The sequence below is a fragment of the Kwoniella pini genome, chromosome 7 (genome assembly GCF_000512605.2).
Source record: "Kwoniella pini CBS 10737 chromosome 7, complete sequence".
Classification (NCBI taxonomy): Eukaryota; Fungi; Basidiomycota; class Tremellomycetes; order Tremellales; family Cryptococcaceae; genus Kwoniella; species Kwoniella pini.
In genome coordinates, this window is record NC_091722.1 from 554271 (window position 1) to 570305 (window position 16035).

The 16035-nt window shown below is 40.4% G+C and overlaps 6 protein-coding genes across 6 annotated transcripts; 2 read left to right on the forward strand and 4 right to left on the reverse strand.

The window, feature by feature from the left end:
- Positions 1-622: 622 nt before the first annotated feature.
- On the reverse strand, positions 623-2114 carry I206_105344 (uncharacterized protein; the record flags this gene model as incomplete). Its single annotated transcript, XM_019155489.1, has 7 exons — positions 623-778; positions 851-916; positions 980-1035; positions 1107-1317; positions 1407-1674; positions 1752-1838; positions 1903-2114. 7 exons carry the CDS (start codon positions 2112-2114, stop codon positions 623-625), a joined length of 1056 nt encoding a protein of 351 aa, XP_019011643.1.
- Positions 2115-2345: 231 nt separating this feature from the next.
- Positions 2346-3485, forward strand: I206_105345 (uncharacterized protein; the record flags this gene model as incomplete). The annotated part of the gene is made up of 5 exons (XM_019155488.1): positions 2346-2357; positions 2426-2962; positions 3022-3119; positions 3180-3222; positions 3288-3485. The coding sequence occupies 5 exons, from the start codon at positions 2346-2348 to the stop codon at positions 3483-3485; spliced, it is 888 nt and encodes a 295-aa protein (XP_019011642.1).
- Positions 3486-3637: 152 nt separating this feature from the next.
- I206_105346 (uncharacterized protein) lies at positions 3638-4539 on the reverse strand (the record flags this gene model as incomplete). The annotated part of the gene is made up of 6 exons (XM_070203104.1): positions 3638-3643; positions 3705-3738; positions 3809-3893; positions 4146-4233; positions 4316-4358; positions 4469-4539. The coding sequence occupies 6 exons, from the start codon at positions 4537-4539 to the stop codon at positions 3638-3640; spliced, it is 327 nt and encodes a 108-aa protein (XP_070059205.1).
- A 374-nt stretch (positions 4540-4913) lies between these two features.
- On the forward strand, positions 4914-5910 carry I206_105347 (uncharacterized protein; the record flags this gene model as incomplete). The annotated part of the gene is made up of 3 exons (XM_019155486.1): positions 4914-5076; positions 5154-5238; positions 5313-5910. The coding sequence occupies 3 exons, from the start codon at positions 4914-4916 to the stop codon at positions 5908-5910; spliced, it is 846 nt and encodes a 281-aa protein (XP_019011640.1).
- Positions 5911-6137: 227 nt separating this feature from the next.
- I206_105348 (uncharacterized protein) lies at positions 6138-9720 on the reverse strand (the record flags this gene model as incomplete). Its single annotated transcript, XM_070203105.1, has 20 exons — positions 6138-6346; positions 6421-6465; positions 6534-6570; positions 6646-6662; positions 6717-7061; positions 7116-7146; positions 7204-7416; positions 7478-7708; positions 7766-8005; positions 8080-8193; positions 8244-8312; positions 8369-8440; positions 8497-8577; positions 8647-8764; positions 8821-8957; positions 9071-9169; positions 9230-9244; positions 9330-9374; positions 9444-9487; positions 9540-9720. The coding sequence occupies 20 exons, from the start codon at positions 9718-9720 to the stop codon at positions 6138-6140; spliced, it is 2343 nt and encodes a 780-aa protein (XP_070059206.1).
- A 749-nt stretch (positions 9721-10469) lies between these two features.
- Positions 10470-15291, reverse strand: I206_105349 (uncharacterized protein; the record flags this gene model as incomplete). The annotated part of the gene is made up of 4 exons (XM_019155484.1): positions 10470-10493; positions 10556-14214; positions 14271-14914; positions 14981-15291. 4 exons carry the CDS (start codon positions 15289-15291, stop codon positions 10470-10472), a joined length of 4638 nt encoding a protein of 1545 aa, XP_019011638.1.
- Positions 15292-16035: the final 744 nt, after the last annotated feature.

Below are 16035 nucleotides of genomic sequence, written 5' to 3' on the forward strand. Positions count from 1 at the left end.
TCAGTTGGATAGGACATATAGGAAAGGAAAAGGGATTTATTTGCTTGCTTGCTTGTTTGTATATAATCTATGTAAAATATAGAAATGTTTGAATTTTATTAATTAATAGAATTCAATTTTACATTCGATTTTTTTCAATTGATATTACCTTTTTCTCTTTGATTTTGTTAATACTTTTTGTTTGGTTATAATAGATAGAGAGACTAAATATTCAAGTATCGCAGATATTGAAAACATGAAATGAATGTATAAATTGAACAATGTCGAGTGGAAGCTGAAATCATCGTAGTGATATCCATTTTTAGTGAGACACAGGATTTAGTTTTTGAATACAGTCAGTAAGATACTAATATTTCCCTTCGATCGGATCAAATTCTACAATAAGTAGAAAGTCAAGTAGATTTCATCATGAGTTGGGGTTTTGCATGATACATTCCATACAATAAAAGTCAAGTTATATGCAGAAGTTCCGATGGTTTCCATGTTGTTTGATATTGTAATAATCCTTGTCCTTGTAATCCCATTTAAAGAGTTGTATTAACGATTATTCCGATTATCTTACTGAGACTTTGTAGCTTTTCAAAGGAAATCGCTGTGAGGGTTAAATATTAACAATCGAAAATTATGATAATTTGCTGAACTGTTCTTGGTTGTTCCCTTCTCTATCTCTTAGGAACAACAAAAGAGCTTCATACACTGTCCAACCTATTGCAGCAGAAGCTGCTTTTCTTGATATTCGTAATGATGTACCGGAGAATAACCCTATAGGGCCACGATCCTACGAAAATCGTATGATACGCTCAGTCTCTGCATACTAAGCGGAAGTTGTAGTTGAGCAGTAATCACTTACTTGTAGTACTTTGATAACGGCCTTCCGCAGACTTGGATGTTCGGCTGGATTCACTTGCATCCGTGTCTAAAGAAGATCAATGAAATCAGTGAGGATGTGCCAAGAAGTTCAACTTAAAGAGGAACGTACTTTTATCACATCCGCTGGAGAAGTCAATAGTGTGGCAGCAACAGCAGCCATAACACCTATTTTGAGCAAGATTGTATCAGTATTTTCCTTCACAACGACTTCTAATCTGATAGATGATATGATTTACCTGAACCAGAATGCAAAGCAGCATTAGGTATTCCAGTTATCCTTCCTAATAGCTCCTTTCCTTTCTCATAGAATACCAAATACATTCCTGCATAAGGTGCATCTCTGACTGCTGTAGCTGTGAAACCTTGAAAGAATCCTCTGATTCCATTTGTACGATATAGTGAAACTAGTGCTGATGGTATTGAATGGTAATTTGCATACCGATTTGACTATCCGAATATGGTTAGTTTGATTTGCAATGCCTCTTTCCGACCACTGGAATGCTGAACACATAGATAAGTTGATGCATTGAACCTACCTCAAACCTGGCTTTTATGACTGTGATTGGACTCAATATGAAACCGACGGATGTTCTGGCGATAGCTCCAGCCATAAGATTCCCTCCTGATGATAATTTGATTATAGCAGACCGCGAAGTTGATTTCGACGAAGGTGACGATGGTGAAGAAGAGGAAGGGGATTGAATGTTGGGGAGAGGGACTGTGACGGCGAAGTAAGGTATAGATGATAGACGATGACGTATGGAAGATAGTGAGTAGAAATATATTGCTACACCTGGTACATTCCTTAAATTCCACCGATCTTCATGTCAACGGGTGTGCACTAAATATGCTGACCTTCAGCAGATGTTAGAAGAACTCACCGGACTAAGGTAGGTACCGTACCCCTCCATAACCCTTTTACACCATCTTCTGTTAAGACCTGTCGAACTACACCTCGTATACGCCGCCTTTAACCATAATATCAGCGCCAAGCCGCAGAACAACTAATGACCCGGTTGAATGAAATCTTACCTCTTCGTAGGATTTCCCTCTTCTCCAAATCCACCTTGTTGTAATCTAGTCTTGAGTAAATCCAAAGGTTGAAGTACGATCGCAGACGACAATCCAGATAAAGCACCAGAAGCTAAATGATGATATGCCTTTAAACCATTGTTACTACTACTACTACTACTCGAACTCGATGAAGGATAAGCTGCTACAGAAGCAGTAGCAGAGTCTGCCATTCCTTCTTATTGATGATCTCCAAATAACGAGAATCGATGAATCGAGGAGAATATCTAGACGTCAAGATGTATAAAGTCAAGATTTCAACATTTCCAACGCAAATGCATTCGTAGATCTCTATCTCTTTTGGAAATCCGCCGGAGATAAAATAGCCGAATCATCAATAAATTATTTGTTTTCATTGTTTTATTTATTTTGACGAAGATGAATATGAACTCCTATTAGGAGATATGACTTATCCAGTGAGGTTGATCCTCATGCTATGACTGCGTAATAGAAAGAAGCTGATCTGATACGGTGTGTCTCACAGGATAATAGCGCGAGTTCTGTTAATTCCCTCTTAGCCCTCCTTCGTTCTGCTCAAGATGGATCAACTCCCTCTATTTCACCCAGTACTTCATCTCAAAATCCTACGCAACCATCTCATAGATCGCCTATACAAGCTCAGACATCCTCAACAAAACCCAACATACCTTCAAAAAGACAATTAGACGATTTATTATCTTCCTTAAATGCTCGTGCACCAACCGGGAAACAAGAAAGGTTAATTGAACCTTTTGGTCCAGTTGGAGAAATAACTAGTCCATCTAAACCTTTATATGATCCTCAAAATCAATATTCGAGCTCAAGTAGACCCCAAAGTGATACTTCTGCAGATAATTTTGGTAGAAAAGGTAAACAATCTACGGAAAGAAATGCAAATAATACGCCTACTCCACCTAAAACAAAGCTTAAACCTTTTGAAAGGATAAATGAGCAAGGTTATGCTTTTATAAGTTTTAGTAAAGCTTTGCCTATTTTATCTGAGCTATTAGAAGATGACAATTTCAAAATAGAGCTAAAGAAGGTATGTTTTTATACCGAAAAATTTAGATTTTATAGAATAGCTAATGGTCATACAAATAGATGAAGAAGGAACAAGATGCACTTGAGAGACGATTATGGGCTAAAAGGGAGAAAATCAAAGCAGAGCATGAAAAGACTATACAAGCTGAAAAGGAGATGTAAGTTAACCAGTGTTGAACCGCAGGCGAAATAGGTTAGTTGATATTGACTATACTCAGAGCGAAAATAGCCAGGAAAGTCGTACCGCTCGAAAAGAAAGAGGTATGTTGTGTATCCGTCATTTAAAGTGATGCAGTATTCTGAACTCATTTATCCATACTACACAGGCATGGGCAAGAACGCTATCTTCTACACTGAGTACATTTTACCTTCAGCAATGTCTTCAAGCTACAGATGGACTGGCTTCAAAGCAAAGACAAATATTGATTGAACTAGGTGTACCTGGGTTGGGTGATGATGGTGAGAAGGGAAAAGATCGTGTCAAAAGGATCATGGAATTGTTAGAAGCTGGATTAGAAGAATAGATTGATACACGGCTCCAGAAAATAAGTCGAAAATCGTTGTATATCATATATAGACGTATCATTGTTGTACAACATAGCATCATTATTATCGTTATTGCCAAATCTATATAATGTATAGACATCGAGCACTGACAAACATCTTCCAGGTGGGCCTAATTCTATATCACTCATCATTAGCTGTACACCACGTGGATAAGGCAGGATATGATAGCAACTCACTTCTCGCCATTGATGTGCACATTCGCAGCATTTGCTATTAAAGTTGATGAACTTTGATCAGCAAGGCGTATGAAAATTAGACTAACGAGCCAAGTAGAGCTTACTAAAAGGTTGTCATAGGTTCGTCCGCTGATCGAATTTGCAGTTGACGGAAGTATGCTTTTCTGAAATCACATTTCGGGCAGGCGGCTGGAAGTAACAGGTCAACAACCAGTTGTTCGATAACGAGAATGAGGAGAGATAGAATGTTGAAGGGAAAGGAAAGAGACGAAGGTCGGAGAGAGGAAGGGAATGGGCGAGAAGGAAGCAAGGTGCGGGATGTAAAAGAAGAGGGAGAATGTTGAATCGAATAAGGCAATACGTGGAGTAGTGGAAGAAGAGGAGAATCAGGAAGCGGGCAGCTGAAACACAGAGCTGCCGGTGTATTCAAGAGTCACTTACTATCTATTTTGTCCACATTGGCCCAAGCTTCTTTACCACCTAGAACATCATCTACCTCTTTCCTCTTCAGATGCGTTCTCATTGAAATCTATGCGAGGCGTATCAGCAAGATCGAAACAATTACATGATATGTGATATTCTCCGCCCAATTAGGTGATCTCATAACTCACTTGTCGGTCTATTATATATTGGTAAGGGCAAGTAGGACATATCCTAATCCGTTGTAAGTGTAATCAGCAAATCTGCATATAATTGCTCTTCCACTTCTCGATAAATATAGACCTGATAGCCATATCAAGGTTAAGTCTCCCTGGAGAACTTACCAGCACTTGTCACTACTATCCTCCCTATCACCGATGGTCAAGTTATTCGCACAATAAGGACAGAAAAGCATTTCAAGTGTTCAAGCTTGAGGGTAATATCTGATTTGTTGGAGAATGACTTTACTGATTTGTTGCTGGTTCACTTTAGGTCTCCGCTTCGATATACTGAGGCTATATTAAGTCAACGAGTAGAATTCACTCCCATGTATACTGTTGAAGCTGAGGAAATAGACAACAACAATGAAAAAACGTTAGATTTTTGAAAACATTAAAATCATTTGCTTTTGCTTCCGGCGGAAAGATAACCTATTTACTTTGTTCGCTCAATCGAAGCATTCAAGCGATTTACACTTCGTCTTTTGCTTTTTATGTAGGTTGGGCATTCGCAAAAATTGTCATCCTCGGGTACCATCGAGACCGAAAGCAACATACTGTATTTGACTCAATGACCTCTCTCAATTTACGTCCGATTGCGTCCTCATCTTCATCTTCAAAGTCAAATCAGAAGCCAATACCCTCACCTTCATCATTAGCACCATGGGATTTTTCATATAGCCCTTCACCGGATGGGCACGACAAGAATTTGCTTATAATGTTCCATGGACTAGGTAAGCATTTTTGAAATGATACCATTTTATATTCGATTTACCGTACGAATGACTAATTTGGAAGGACGAAACTTTAGGCGATTCAAAAATACCATTTTTCAATCTTGGTAAACAATTGAACTTACCTTCTACAGCAATATTATCACTTTCAGCTCCAGATCCGTGAGTACACCTAATTTGATTGTGTATATATGGAAAAACTAATAAATTGATTGATGGAATAATGATTTTTGTAGTATTCCATTAATGGATAAACCTTCTTTTTCATGGTATAAAACATTTACATCAGAATTTGATTTAATTCCAACTGAAAATCAAAATCCAACTATTCATTTAACGAAATTACGTTCATTATTAATTAAATTAAATTCTACAGAATTAGGAGGTTGGAAATTAAATGAAATTCATTTATTTGGTTTTGGTCAAGGTTCAACAATTTCACTTGAATTATGTTTATTTTTAAATAAAAATCCAATAGAAAATCAAGAAAGATTTGGTTCAATAATTTCAATTTGTGGTTCATTATTATCTTTTCAATCTGAAGAACAAAATCAAAATAATAAATTGAAAACTCCTTTATGTTTTTTTACAAGATATAATTCAAATTCAAAAATTTATAAAAAACAAATAATGAATTTAAAAAGAGTTTTTCAAGAAATTATTGAAATTCATGCTACTTCAAGAAATCAGAATCAAGAAGAAGGAATAGAAAAAATGCCTGAAAATAAAGAAGAATGGTGGGAAATCATGAAATTTTGGGGACAAATATTGAATAGAAAATCAGATGATCAAGGTTGGAAAGGTTCAGGAGAAGTTTACGAAGTAATCAGGTGATTGATCATGCAACTATTTCGAAATTGAGATACGCATTCAAGCACTTGATCTCTGTTTATTGCATTGTTACAGAGTATAGAAAATTATAATGGCTACGAGAACTATATTTTCGCCCACAACACGAAGATTTACAATCGCCTAATACTTTTGAAGGAAAAATTGTCCGTGCACAGTCAGTAACAATAAGAACTGTCTTCGTCAATTCAAATTGCTGTCACCATACTTCCTCATTCTTCTCTCGGGATTCTATAACCAGCGAAAAGGAGACTGGAAGTAGCGTTTCCACTAGTTCCATTTCCAATCGCACCCGTACCGTTTACTGTTGTTCCATTGGAATATACCGACGAATTGCCATTACCGCTGACTTCGATGATCGGGATCATTGGGCAAGTGGGTGTTGGGAGATATTGACCATATTCTCCAGCTGCCCAGAGAACTAGATTGCCGGCATTACAGGACATGTCAGAATGATGGATCTTGAGAGCAGCGAAGTAATGTATCTCAACTCACCAACTCCATTCGTCCAGCCGAATCCTACTTGAACTGTATATTCACCTATTGCACCCATTTGTACGTCAGCGTTCAGCTGGAAGTCAGAGCCAGTGCAAATAAGCCCCGCTTACCTCCTCCTCCAGCGGCATCGGTATCTGTTGCATTAAACTGTCCGTGTACAAAGCGTCAGCAAAGGGTTGTCCGAGCAACGAAAGCGAATCTTCAAGAGAAAGCCAAACTGACTTTTTCGAACATGACACCTGTTTATGCGCATCAGCCGCTATTTCGTACAATTGCGAATCAATGGGACTCACCAGATTGCCCAGCAGTATAGGTACCAGTAGCATTTAATTCGCTCAAGGGTAATTGAGTAAGCAATCCTTCGATAGCTCCTCCAGTTGAATACCACGAACAGAAAGCTGCTCCAAGGTATCTGTTGGCGTACTCGATACTCAAAGCGAGCGGCCAAGGCTTGTTCGCTGCTTCTTGTGTCTGTAAAGAGACATTGCCGATCGTACTGGCTGGTTGAGGCTGTAAGTCTGCTTCCTCCACACCAAGTTGTCCTGGTGCCACCTGGGCATAAGGTACAGTAAGGTTGGATAGAGTAGAGGCATTGGGGTAGAGACGACCCAAGGTCTCGAAGGCTTTAATTGTGGTATCTACAGGCACTGTAAGCGATACTTAGGGGTATGCGGGTGGGTCACAAGACTTACGAAGGTGAGGTGGCCAAGAATTAGGGAAGTCCTACGCAGAAAAGGTTCAGCTACACGAAGCTACCACTTGTGCAGCTAGATGACTTACCCAATTCAAGCCAGTAGCTAGAAGACTAGCTACACTTGGTATGCCAGAGTACTTGCCAAGTAAGAATCTAGCTCCTGAGACAAATTGCAAAGCTGCCGTCTCATTATTCGTCAGCTCGCTTGGGGTGATGTTTTGCCATAATGGCCAAGCACCAGCTGGGGTGTAAACATCTGATCGAGTGTTGGAAGTAGTATTGAAGTCATAGAACCATGACTTCAGGTGTTGAGCGCATCAGCGTAATTTGAACCGAGCTTCTCACATGATATACACTCACCTTTGCGGGATCCCAACATAAGTCTAAAATTGCATCGGAGAATAATTGAGCTTGTTGTCTATGATAGAAAGCCGGACTCGAACTCGTACTGGAAGAGCTGTTGCCTGTAGAGCTGGTTCCCGTGGAGTTGTTCTGCACAATATCTGTTGAGTTGCCAGATGAAGAGGTAGAGTTGCTTCCAGGGCTCGCTCCGCCTGTAGCGTTGGCATATAGGTCGTAGAGGTTGGCAAGCTAGACGTTCATCAGTTTCACAAATCAACCGAGGTTGGACTGCCGATTCTTTCTCACCAAAGTATGATCACCGGATAACAGACTCAAGAGGTCCACTGGGATGATTGCCTTCACATTCAGCGTTCTCAAAGCTGGGTTGTTATCAGTTGCATTGAGTAGGGGTTGTTTACACCATCTCGAAGAGTAATCCCATCCACTCTCCGCTCCTGTAGCCAGCTCAGAGTACAGCTCCGCTTTGGCACTGTCGTTCAAAGCTGGGGAAGTACCTGTAACTGTCTCGTAATCTTCAACATACCCCTAAGAAAGTCGTTAGCAAGGTGACAGCCGATCGGTTGATCTGATCAACAAGGGTAAGATAACTTTTGACTTACTTCTGGTCGAGGGGCGCTGTTGTTCACGGCGTAATGCGCCACGAGGACTGTCTGATTAGTGTATGGCGAAGTATAGTTGAAAGTTCGATTATTGGCCCACCATTCCAGCTCGGCCTATACATAAGCATCAGCACTGCACAGCAGAATTACCTCGCAATACCCACAGAGGCAAGAGGTAGAGCCCTGTCTAGGATGGTAGTATTGCTAGTGACTTTGATATAAGCATCGAGCATCTATCGGGTTCCTTGTCAGCAGGTATCTCGAGGCTCGTGCCTAACAACTAGCCTACCTGAATGAAAACAGGAGGTTGTGATCGGTTGATATAGTATTTTCTTCCGCCATTGGGGATATAACCATAGATCTACTCGCACATCTATTCAGTGTTATGCGACCCTGTCAAATGGAATTTGGGCGTACTTCGATAAAGTCCATCATATTCTGTAAGAGATTCCAAGCGTAGGTATACAATTCAGATTTGAGTAAACCCTCGATGATCCACTGTAGTGTCAAATTGTACATCAGCATTCCCTTAGTCGAGATTAGTACACAATATATAAATTGTCTCACCCTTGAATCCCAATAATATATTTCTCGATATCTTCCTCCAGGAACTACGACGGTATGATTAAGTGGAATCAAACTGGAATCACATGAGCCATTACAGATCGAGGATTCATTAGTCTCTCTATATAGAACAGTCTTCGAATTAGCCTCAAGATTGTCTATTTGTACATGACGCACCGAATAAGTAAAGTCCAATATGAGTTCACGATACTTGTCCAAGCTTTGTATATTGGATCAGAGATGTTATCGAGGATAGCTGGACTTTGCACGAACCCCTCGATAGGAATTTGTTCGAGATCAAGTCCTTCGCCTTTCTATATGTCAAAAGCTTTTGTATTAGCCCATTTCTTTTCTCTTGTTGAAACCTTTCCGCCGAGCACAATGTCTAACCAATACCTATAAGGTTACTATATGTACGAAAACTCACGAAATTACCCTCTACAAAAGTCTCAACCGTACCAATAGTCAGATTCGAGCCAAGTGCATTGAAAGCAGCCAGTGTATCGTTCAAAGTCCCGTTTGTCGGCTATCATTTCGATTCCAGAAGTCAGTACCATTACAGTAGCAGAGGGGTTTCAAGTCTTACCTTATCGACGAAGGTCTTTTAGTGTGAAACAAAGAATAATCAATAAATAATTAATTAAAATCAACGGGAATAGGAGCGAGATAATAAACTCTCAACTCACTTTGGAATCTGGGAAGATACCAGCTAGCTGAACATCTTGTAAGAGCTAAACGAAGATATATGAGTGATCGTGAATCAACTTTGAGATATCTGATATAATAATGCGATAACTTACTACTCCCGCACAATAAGTTGTATTTGATCCATTCTCACATAAATCTATTATTTGTTCTTATCAGTATTGATAATTCAGATAATATTTTAAACTCACATTGAATAGGTGGATAATCTCCTTGACCTGGTACAGGTGTATCAAGAGCAACGGTCGCGGAAGGTACGGTGGTGGAAATGGGAGTAGCAGAGAATGAAATTGAAGAAGTTTGAGTTATATTTTGAGCTTGAGCTTGATTCAGGCTTAATAGAATTGAGCTCAGAAACACTACAGATCTCATGATGAATATCATTCACTTTGGTGCTTGAGTGCTCGTGTGATGAATGATGATCAGTAAGTATGGAGAAGAAAATTCAACAGAAGAAGGTTGAATACATTCTTCGACTATCATCCCACCGGTATACATTGATCGATCCCTAATACTATATCCGGAATTTACGGCTAGTCACCTGTCATCAACATGCATATGTTTTTAAAGTCGTAATGAGGAGAATCATCAATACTCACTCTGGCCCCATGGAGGAAAGTAAGAATTGCCAAAAAGTCTCATATCGTACCTGATTTGGAGAGCTAGCGAAATATACGAATGACGTCATGTGTTGGAAAAGTTACGCAAATGTTCCGGTATTCTACTTCCGAATATCCTTCCTCCACGCCAGGATTAGCTAACCTACTGAAGCAATTGAAGGTTGAAACAGGACTATGCATTTACCAGATACCAACCCATCATGTTTCTGATTTGTATACCAAAGGGAACATGTAATAACGTTTCCGACAATAAACATGGGATGGCTTCTTCAGCTGACTTGTTGGAACTTTCTTGTCAATCATGCTTCGTCAAAATACAATGTACATTTCTCGGTAGTACACCTATCGCAACCTTGTTTTTGATACATCAATACTAAATGCATCTTATCAAATTATAAGTATAATACATATTTAATATCATTTAGGATTCGTCCGTCCGTAATATCATTCCGTGATGTATAATAATTAAAAACATTTCTCAACATCCTAAATGTAAAATTCTTAGAATCGTAAAGCAGCAGCAGCCTAAATTATGAAATATCAGTATTAATCATAATATGATTAGAAAGTAAAGAATTTTTACTCACTCTTATATCACCTAAAGATAAACTAGCTTTACCACACATTTCAGTGAAAATACCATTTTTCAAAAATAAATTTTCAGGTGTATCAAATTCTTCAACTTTTCCATCAGCCATAACTAAAATTCTATCATAACTTAAGATAGTTTTTAATCTATGTGCAATACATAATAAAGTTTTATCTTTAAATTCATTTCTAATTGTTTGTTGAATTTTTGAATCTGTTTCAACATCAACTGAAGCTGTTGCTTCATCTAGGATCAAAACTTTTGTATTTCTTACTAAAGCTCTTGCTAAAGAAACTAATGATCTTTCTCCAACTGATAAATTTCCACCTTCTTCTTCTATAAGTGTATCTAAACTAAATCTTTTTGAATTTGATTCATTGTTCGACATTGAAAGTCTATTAGAAGTTGATGGTCTAGGTGTATTTGAAATTAAATGAGCTCTTCTTAATGTGTCATATAATTCAATATCGTTTTTAGTGTTAAATGGATCAATGTTTGATCTGAGTGTACCACTAAATAATAATGGATCTTGAGGAATAATTGAAATTCCAGATCGTAAATCATTTAATCCAATTTTCGATACGTCAATTCCATCAATCTTGATTGAACCACCTGAAAGTTCGGCCATTCGGAAAAGAGCAACCATAATTGATGATTTACCTGCACCTGTTCGTCCAACTACACCGATTTTTTCATTTGCACCTACGTTCAAAGTCAATCCCTTGAGTACATCTGGAAGTTCATCTCTATATCGCATCTTGACGTTATTGAATTCAATTTTACCTTCATCAGGCCATGTAGGTGGTGGTTGGACTTCCTTGATTTGATGAGGTGCTTCTTGATCCAACTCATTTGCGTAGTGCATAATTCGTTCAGCACCTACCATATCATTCTCGACTTCGGCAATTTGTCGGACGAGCCATGAGAAGGATTGTTGGACAGTGATTATGGTTGATAATCCCAAACCACCAGAAGCTGCGGAAACTTTATGCGAACAAACTACGATGATTGCAACAGAGAATGAAAGTAATGAACCTAAGAAGTCCAATCTCAAACCCAACCATCGTTGATTGATGATGGTAAGGTAATATGCTCGATTTTCAACGTCCATTCGATAAACGTTATCTCTAAAAAATCGGTCGGATTCTCCGTATGATCGGATGGTTGCGACTCCGGAAAGTGATTCCGAGAAATGTGAATAAAGTGAGGATCGTAAAATTGAGTCAATTCGCTTGAATTCCCTTGAAGATCGTCGGTAGAAAGCGGCATTGTGAACGTAAAGCAAAGAAACTACAGCCATGGCAATGAGGAAATACGGTTCGACAATAGCAAGTAAAATCGTAGCGCCGACGATATTCGACAAAGTTCCAATAGCCATACGCATGGCATCTGAAAGTGTATTGTCGATTGTATCTGTATCTTTGGAAAATCTATTCATGATTCGACCGAGAGGCGTAGTGTCGAAGAAAGATTGAGGAGCAAACATGACTCGAGTGATGGCGTTCTTGTGAATCTTGACCGAGGCGAAGTAGTTGATTAAGGCGTTTGAGAAACCTTGGAAGAACATGGTGATAGCTGTCATTATACCGAGACCAGCATAAATACCCATGTAGAATCCATTGCCGTAATCCCATTTGTACTCTTGCCACCATACTAGCCAATATGAGGTGATCACATACGTAGCTTGCGCGAAAGAAATAGCCACCAGCAAGATGGGAACCATGAATACACCATTACCAGCTTTGAGATATTGGAGATAAGTGCCTTTCTTCAGTGCTCCGGTGTTTCTTTCTTCGGCCTGCATGAGAGTATGAGCGGTTCCTTTCGCTACCATCTTAGTTCGATCGTATGTATGTGTGGGCCCTGAGGAGTTCATAGCTTCTGCCTCAGTCTCAAGAGCTACATCGTGTTGTTCTTCGTTACCAAATTCTCTGATCAATCTAGCAAAAGCGCCGTTACGCGCTTTCAATTCGTTGAAAGTACCCATCTCTCCGATATGACCATCTTCCATCATTATGATGTTATCCACGTATGGCAAGAAATGTAAAGCATGAGTGACAAGAATTCGTGTCTTGCTGTTGAGTGCACCGATTATAGCGTTGAAGAAGAGTGCTTTACCAACACCAGCATCTAAAGCGGATAAGGGATCATCGAGAGCAATAATATCAGAGTTAAAGTAGATAGCTCGTGCAATGTTGACACGTTGCTTTTGACCTCCAGAAAGATTGATACCCTTTTCACCAATTTCCGTTCCATCACCATCTTCGAGAAGTTCTAAATCAGGTTCGAGACAGGCATCCCTTATAGCAGCCCAATATCGCTCTTCATTCCAAGGTTGACCAAATAAGATGTTTTCTCTGACCGTAGCGTTCTGAATCCAAGGACTTTGCGCACAGAGCGAGGTGGATCCGGAGAATGTGACCTTTCCTTCTGTTTTTCGCATTTCGCCCATGAGACCTTGTAATAAACTAGATTTACCCGACCCAATAGCACCGACAATAGCAGTCAAGGAACCCTTGGGAATAGCAAGATCGATGTCGTGAAGTTGGAAGATCTTTTGTTCGGGGACATGTGAACCGTCTTCGTTTTTCTCATTCATTGCAGCGACTTCGAATGGAGCACCTTGACCGACAGCTTGCGCACCTGCTTCAGCATCGTGAGGGCCACCGGAAGCCATCTCGGCTTCGATTTCGTCGACAGCAGTTATCTTCTTGGTTTTCTTGTTCCAAAACATTCGCTTCTTCTTCTTGGGCTTGTCCGCCTTGGTCTTTTCAGCGGTTCCTTTTTGTCCAGATACAGCGGGTCCACCGAGGGTCTTACCGTATCTGCCTTGGAGTTTCTTCATCATTCCATCGTCATCTTCAATGGGCGCTGCGTCCCAGGTGAACGAAGCGTGTTCAACAATAACAGCTTCCTCTTGAGATCGATCGATCTTGAGTGTCTCGGTGATCAATTCGGCATCAAAGACAGCTTCCAATCTTCCAAGAGCGTTCACAGCATCTGCTACGGCTGACAGAGTCATGGGCCACATCATCAGGGGCATACGCATGAGTTGGAAAAGCGTGATTACAGTGAATATCGTTGCCGCTTGAAGGTTGTGAGACGTAGCACTGTATGTGATAAATGATAGAATTGCCGCCAAGGTGGGTAGGGACATGGCGAAAGCCATCATACCAGATCGGAATACCAACAGTGATCGAATGTACTTGATCTCCATTCCTCTTATTTGATGAACTTTATTGAGGAACGGTGTTTCCCACGCCATATATTTGACAATTCTCATCCCACCTAACATCTCTTGAAGTAACTTGGCTCTTTTATCGGTCCACCTCATAGCCTTTTTACGTATCAAGAAGAGGTTTTTCATAAACATGACTTGAAGAGGTGTCATGATGAGGAGGAAAGCGATACCAGGTAAAGCGGAGTAACCGATTTGTACCAATAATATGATGATAATCACGATCATCTGGATAGGAGCGGTCCAAATGATGTGAGCGAAACCAGCGGCAAAGTCGATTCTACTAGTATCTGTGGAGATGTGGTTCACAAGTTTACCATTCGGTATTTCACCTCTCGACTTTTGCGTGAACAGTAATGCTTGTTGATAGATACCGGAAATGAGTGCAGCTCGTGACATTACCCCGACTCCCATTGATCCTGCAATATTTGTCAGTGATATATCCGATCATTCGACTACAGGAAATAGTACTCACGGACAAAGTAGTGATGAATACTCAAGGACGAAGTGACCAGAAGAAGTAGCAGACCAATAGCCATACCAACACCATTACCTATCTTAGGTTTTGGCTGACCAGTAACTTCAGCAAGCTGCCAATTCGTCGACCACTTGATCAAAGACCGTATAAGTAAGGGGGTGACGGCTTGACAAACATCACCGAACAGTTTGATCACTCCGGCGGACATGAAGTACCATCCGAAAACATCGTTTAGAGCTAAAGCTAAAGAAGCATGTTTCTTCCCATGTTTCTCACGATATTCTTTCTCTCGTTTCTGTCGATTAGGCATAAGAGGATATGTCATTCGTTTGGAAAAAGGTAAAGGCGTATTTGGATCTGATAATCTTGCATTATATTCGTTTGCCTTTTTCGTTCGGTCTGCGTAGGATATACGAAGTTTTTCAGCTAATCCTTTCGCGGATCGAGCGTCATCCATCTTCCACAGATCGGTCTCCTGAAGTGGTCTAGCAGAACCAAGTGCCATCATAGGACTGATCCAATTGAAAAATAATTTGTCGAAGAAATTTGCTGTGACTTCTGGTGTAACTTTTGCATCATCCAAAGACAGAGGCGGTGGCGGAGGAGGGTGTTTGGGCTTGACGAAAGGTAAAGAGTGTCGCCTAAGTGACGAAAAGTATCAGTACGAAGACAGTACAATCGTGGAAGAGGTGGGAGAAATTACTCACCATCGTGGTTGAGTATATGGTCCGCCACCAACATCTTTTAAAATCTCTTTACCAGTCCGCTGTTCCATTACAACCATAACTTTTCTCTTCTGACCTTCCTCTTCAATTTCATGTATTCCTCTCTCATCGTATTCCTTCGATGATGGGTCCCCTATCTTCTCATCAATCGTATTTGCTTGAGAAATCTTCTTCCTGAGCTCCTGATCATCTTCGGCTCCGACTCTAGTCGATATACTATGGGATGAGGGCGCGACAGCATCTGAGGGTGTTGATGGGGAAGGGTCGCGTACAGTAGGCGTAGACGGCGACATCCTGGCGCAATTAGTGTTTAAAGAAAATCGGAAAGGAAGCTGTGATACTGTTTGCTGAGAAGGGCAAAGCGATTGATGGTCGATCTATAATTAAATCGAGGAGTATGTAAGATACGCCCGGCGGTCTCGGGTGACCGAAAAGAGAGTTATATCTGAGTCACTTCTTTGTCGGAAGATCTTCTCTCTATGTTTTCTCGAAGACAAAGGAAACTTTCTCCAATGCTTCGTCTGATCAGACGATATAAATTTGCTAGTTAAGGATTTGAAGTTGATTGTGAAAAGGGGGAAAGATCGTTATCCGTACGGTCCAAGTCTTTAAGAGGCGAAAAAAATAGCACGATTAGGGGTTGTTACCTCGGAGAAAGCCGATACGGTCTAAATGGCAAAGATCGATTATAGTATGACGATGAACAAGCGTGACTGATTACAAGCTCTGTCCAACGTGCGTTGTGCAGGATGAATAAGCGTCGAGCAAGGCGTTTTACGAGAAGGTAGATGTCCGAATCACTAGGTGGGGGTTTGTAAGCTTGATAAGAGTGTTCAAAATGGTCTCGATCTCAAAAGTTTGCATGCGGTCACTTTTTAGACTTCGATTGATTTATTGTTTTTATTGCTCGGCCCCCGAGGTACTGGTACTGGTAGTAGGGTGATCATTTCGATTCTTCGGGAATCTCCTTTTGTACCTGAATCTCCTGATTCAGACTGAAAATAGAAAAGCGGGTATCACCGCCCGTTCACCTTACC